Here is a 5678-nt window from a genome sequence, read left to right as displayed (position 1 = left end):
GCACTGGCAGGTTAGGGAATGTGGTAAAAGGAGCCAGTCTGGGACTCCTTAACTGAGGAAGAGGCGGAGTCTGTTTGGGGTTGGGACGGAGAGAAAGTGTGTGACTTGTGTATGCAGCACGCTGCTTGTGGGTGGGGTGTGTGTGTGTGTGTGTGTGTGTGTGTGTGTGTACGCATGCGCACGCCTGCACACACTGAGGGTACTCGGGGGCCTTGTCAGGAGACAGCAGCTTCACCTGGAGGAGGAGGAGCTCTTTCTCCAGAGCCCCTGGGGCACAGAACCCAAGAGCTGGGAGGGGAGAAGGGAGGAAACTCCATTCCTGGCGGTGGGCTGAGGCTGAAGCCCAGACAGGGGAAAGTGAGGGAAGGTGAGGCAGTAGAAAATAGAGGGGAAGCAAGGATGGAGCCCAGAAGGTGGGTCCCCCAAGCAAGGTGAGCGCTTAGTGGGATACAGGACAGGAGGAAAGTGAAGCCTTCCAGCTCAGCAATCAGGCAGGTCCTCGTTTGAATTCAGATCAATTAGGCCAGCTTTCTGGGCCTCAGTCTTCCAATCTGTAGAATTGGGCCAATGATTGTGCTGTCTCATGGAGTCCCTTAAAGCATGATCGGAAGAGCCCGGGGACGGTTGGTTCTCCTTCCCCACACGGGCTCCAAGCCCTAAGGTGCTGCTTCTCTGTGTTGGGGTTGTCTCTGTCCTCAACCCTACAGCCCGCCTCCCAGGGACTTCCTGGCTACCCTCCTCTGCCTTCCCTCACAGCTTCTACCTAGTCAGGGTAGAGCCCAGAGGTAGAACCATAAGAGCTGAGCCACGGTGGTAGATGGAGAAATCTTGGGACTCTCCCCAGGAATGAGTAGGCAAAAGGATTGAAGGCAGATATCCTCTTTGTGTTGCTTTCTGATAGGATGGGTTCTATTTCTCTCCTGATTGTAAATGCATGTTATCAAATTGGAGTTATTCAGGAGGCCAAGGATGTACATGGGGATAGGTTGGGGGCTCTCTTTATATTCTAATGAGGAGACAAAGCTCAGAGAGGGGGGGTGATGGCCCATGGCTAGTAGCAAAACTAGAACTGGCTTTAAAGTTGGAAATTTAGCTCCAAATCACCTGCCACAATTTATTGTTTCTTGGAAGACTTCTGCCTGTACAGATGTGGGAGATTTGGGCGGACATGGGCTGGGAACCTCCCCCTTGGGGGTTCTTTAGGAGCAGGGGACCCTGCTTCTTTTAGTGTAAGATTGACAGATGGACAAAACGACCCTTAAGAGGAGAGTTGAAAGGAAGACAAATCAGGAAAGGAAGAGATGCGGGAGACAGGAGGAAGCACACTTCCACCCAGGGAGTGGGGAGGGGCCAGTCAGGACCGGGAGGCGGTGACCTTGTAGGGCAGTTTTCTGTTTTGCTGGGGGCTGGAGCAGTGCGGGATGGTAATGGCTCCTGAAGCCTTGGGACTTCCAGTCTAAGGAGATGGACGGTGAGATAAGGTTGAGGTGGGGGTTGTAGATGCGCTGATAAGCAGGGGGCTGGCAGAGAAAGGAGCACCTGCCTGCCTAGGCAACACTCAGCCCATAAAGCTAATCCTGGAGGCCATGGGGGTGGGGAGGGGCTTGCCCGGTCAGAGCCGCACAGAGCAGGTGCAGGGGGGCTTGCCACCAAGTGCTCTGTCCTTGGGTCTGGGGTGGGGGGAAGAGGGGGGCCTGGGGAATGGGTCCCTACCTCTGGGTCTCCACCCTCTCACTTGCCCAGGCCCACCGCATGGGGCCACTTCTATGTGAATGGTTTTTGATAAAGACACTACAATACTGTAAACATATTTTTTCTTCCATATGACTTTCTTAACAATTTTCTCTAGTGTACTTTACTATAAAAATGCAATATATAATACATATAGCATACAAAATATGTGTTAGTTGACAGTTCATGTTTTTGGTAAGGCTTGCAGTCAGTATTAGGCTATTAGTAGTTAAGTTTGGGGAAATCCAAAATTGCACTGGGATTTTTGACTGTGTGGAGGTCAAGTCTACTGCCTAATCTTCGGGGAGTTCCCTGCTTGCCTCTGGCTTCCTCCCTTCATTCCTCCGCCCTTCTCGTATCCCCCACCACAGCCCTACTTCTCCCCCCTCCTTCCTCATGCTCCCTCAGCCTTCTGTGGACACAAACACCCAGGGCCCCTTTCCCTCAGGTCACAGCTTCCCTGCAGTCTCGGGAGACTCAATGATGGCCCAAGAGCCCCTCATTACACTGTTAGGTCCCAGAGCCCCTTGTCCCCAATGCAGTCAGACCTCATGTTCTGATGTGATAAGGAGGAGGAAAAGGAATCATACCTGGATTCTATTTTCTAGGAAATACTCTTCCACTCCACATCCGCACAGCCATGTAGGGAAAGGATTTAAATACTACACTTTAAAACATTAATAGTGATTTTCACTGGATGGTGAACTTATTAGCCCTTTCTGCTTTTCCTACTTTTTAAATACTTCTGTAATAAAAACAATTAAATTCCTGCAAGACTGGTGGGTGGTGAGGAAATTCAAGGAGTGGTGGTCAGTACAACCCAGTTCTTTCCACACCAGCCTGCGCCACCCCCAGCTGCCCACCCCCCCATCAAAACGCACAGAGCCTGAATTGGCTTCTCTTTTTGCTGGGAACCAAGAGGCTCCTCCCTGCAAAGTAACCAGATTAGTGATTTTTTTTTTCCACCCAAGCATTGTTTCCTGGACCTGAAGGTCAATGAGTGCAAGGTAAAGGTGAGCAGGGTCACTTGCTGCCTTGAATCTTTCTTCTCCCACCATCAAGTGACCTCCTGTACCACTCCCCAGTCACCAAGTCGCCTGGCCTGGATCAGCAGGAAGGTGGGGTCCATCTGTGGGAAGGAGTCTCCACTCACACTCCTGTGTCTGTAATTCTCTTCTCCAGAAAGGGCACATGTTTCTGCACATGGCCCAGCCCATGCCTTTGGTGGTTCACTCAGGTATGGGATGCATGGGCCTCAGGAGTGGCGTGAGCTAATTGTGATAGCTCGGGTGTGCCCACAATCTCCTCCCACCTGCCCCAGGACCCCTCATGTAGCTCATGGCCTTCCCTGATTTGTGGTTGTCCAAGCAGGTCTTCATTCTAACTCCCAAGCTCACCCCACCCCAGCCCACCCCATCCTAACCATCTCTGCTCCAGGAAGTGTTTAGCCACAGCCCATTACTGCCAACATGTCTGTATTCACCAGGTTCATGGGCATGGTGGGCCTGGGGCACTGAGGCAGGTTCCTTGAGATCTGTTCTTTGGGATCCTCACCTCTCTGCCACACTGGTTCTTCTCTAAAGACTCTACTTCTATCGAGCAAGGAGTTTGAGAATGAGCCTCTAACAACTTTTTCTTTGTGTCTGAGAATTATATAAGAGGCTATATAAAACTAGAGAAGGGTGGTTTAAGTCTACCAGTACAAGAGGGCAAAGACTCAGGGAGAAGAAAATCTAGGGGAAGGTTAGGAGTGAAGGAATGGTTTCTGCTTGGGTGCAGGACACCCTGTTCTGTGTCTCATATACACACATACCCCTCATGTACGCTTTCCTCCCCCTCCATCTGTGCCTCTCCACCTCCCTCATGTTTGATGGGCTTTAGTTTCATGTATGGCCCAGGACTTCAGGATTCAGTATTATCACATCTTCTCTGGGCCTCAGCCTCTATAAGCCACTTTCCTTGGAGAAAGGCCACATGGAAGAGAGGAAGAGGTGTTGTCTAGAATGAAAAAAGGTGGTCAAGGGTCCTGCTCTGCCCCTATTGTCTGGGTGATGCTAAGGGCAAGAGTCATGTCTTTTGTGAACCTCAGTTTCCTCATCTGTATAATGGGTATGATGATCCTATGACTTTGAGTCCCACTTGTTATGAGGATCTCCTCATAAAATGGATGTGAAAGTACTTCACAAACTCTTCATCATTTGGTTGCTCTCGACAGGATGACCCACTATGATCATCCTAGAAGCCTGTGCTATCTGCTGCTAGCTACTCACTACTCTCTTGCTTGGCAATGGAACTCTCTAATGACCTGAATGAGGGGCAGGCCATGGCTGTGATGTCACAAAGCTCATGAAGTCAGAGGTCCTATGGAAGGGAAGGGAAGAACACGGTGCTGGGAAGTGGTAAGGGCTAGGACAGGGACAAGGGAGGGAGGTGGGGGAGCTGGCTGGGAACTGGGGAGTAGGGAGGGCCAAAAGCAGCTCATGGGCAGGCCCATGAATTCCCTGGGCTCCCAGCTCTGCAGGGCAGCATTCCTGGCCACCATCCTGCTGCTGCTGCGGGTCAAGGGGGTAAAGCCTCAGAAAGGCAACTTGGACCCCAACGAGAAGAGTCAGAATGAGGAGATACCCTCTACAGGTAGGTAGAGGAGAGAGGATGGCGTCTGGGGCTAAGGATCAGATCTCTTTGGAGTCAGTCCCCCACTACTTATCAGGCTGGAATGAAACCTGAGCTAGGTTCAGGTTGTGGGAGAGTAGACTCCAGTCCCCTGTTATTGTAGTGTAGAAGGGTTGGGTAAAAGGTTTAGAGCAGGGTTCTTGACAAGGGCCATATACAGGGGCGCACCACAGGCTAGCCAAAAGTGCATGTGTCTTGTGTGTGTGTGGGCATAGATGCATTTGTCTGAGAAGAGTCTCTGGTCTCTGTCCTTCTCCAAGGCGGTCCCTCCATCTCTGAATGGTGTAATGCAATTTGGAGGAGACAGTTTGAGGTGGACATGGGATGTGTGTACTGTGGTTGAACACAGATGGGAAGAGACCTCTAGATGGAGCATCACCTCCTTGGTCAAGGATAGGGTCTGCACAACTGGGCTAAAGCCCCAGGCCCTAACCTCTTCCCAGATTCTCTTAACTTTGTCCCATTTCTGGCACAGATTGGGGTCAGGGTGGGGCAGGTTAGGATCAGCCCCTTCAGTGCCTTCCCCTCTCCGCTGTTCCAGACCAGGATCAAGAATACTTTGAAGAGCACTTTGTGGCCTCCTCAGAGGGTGAGATGTGGCAGACTGTGGATATGACCCAGCAAGAAGATGACAGGACATCAGACACAACAGCTCTTCGTGACCACCTATTGGACCTAGCCTTCTGCTTCAATCTGGCCAGCATCATGGTTTTTTTATGAGGGACGTTGAGGCTGAGGTGGTGGCCTGGTTCCTGGATGAGGACCTGGATATCTACCTCCGCTTCATGATAGCTTACTGACCCTCTCTCCCCACTGGGCTCCAGGTCACTGCTCCCAAAGGAGGCATATGCGTGGCTTCCTGACTCTGGCCCATGACTCTTCACTTCAGGATGCAGCACCTGAGAGAGCCTGGCACTGGCCTTCCAACTACCCATTGCCACAGCCTGACTGCCTCCCCACTCTCTGAGCTCCATCTCCCAGAGCCTGAGACACCAGACCCATGCCCTTCTCTCTCTTGCACCTCTCCTGACTCTGCTTGGGACAGCACATTAGGGGAAGGGAGTAGCAACAATAAAAGTAATAATAAAATCCTGAAAACTCTGGGGGGCAGTTTTCTGAGACTTAGCTGAAGCCCTTTTGTCTCTTACTGGTTCGTTTGATTGCTGGACCCGTGGCCCACTAGTTTAGCAATCATTGGTTCTCTCCTTTTCTTGTGTCTGTGGAACTCTCTTGGCCTTTTCTCCTCTTATTTTTTCTGACTTCTAGGCATAGAA

The 5678-nt window shown here is 51.3% G+C and overlaps 1 protein-coding gene across 1 annotated transcript; it reads left to right on the top strand.

Moving 5' to 3' along the window:
• Positions 1 to 4136: 4136 nt before the first annotated feature.
• LLCFC1 (LLLL and CFNLAS motif containing 1) lies at positions 4137 to 5516 on the top strand. Its single transcript, XM_032305721.1, has 2 exons — positions 4137 to 4365; positions 4946 to 5516. The coding sequence occupies exons 1-2, from the start codon at positions 4212 to 4214 to the stop codon at positions 5122 to 5124; spliced, it is 333 nt and encodes a 110-aa protein (XP_032161612.1). The 5' UTR covers positions 4137 to 4211; the 3' UTR covers positions 5125 to 5516.
• The last annotated feature ends 162 nt before the right edge of the window (positions 5517 to 5678 follow it).

The sequence above is a fragment of the Mustela erminea genome, chromosome 11 (assembly GCF_009829155.1).
Source record: "Mustela erminea isolate mMusErm1 chromosome 11, mMusErm1.Pri, whole genome shotgun sequence".
Classification (NCBI taxonomy): domain Eukaryota; kingdom Metazoa; phylum Chordata; class Mammalia; order Carnivora; family Mustelidae; genus Mustela; species Mustela erminea.
This window is presented reverse-complemented; position numbering and strand designations above follow the sequence as displayed.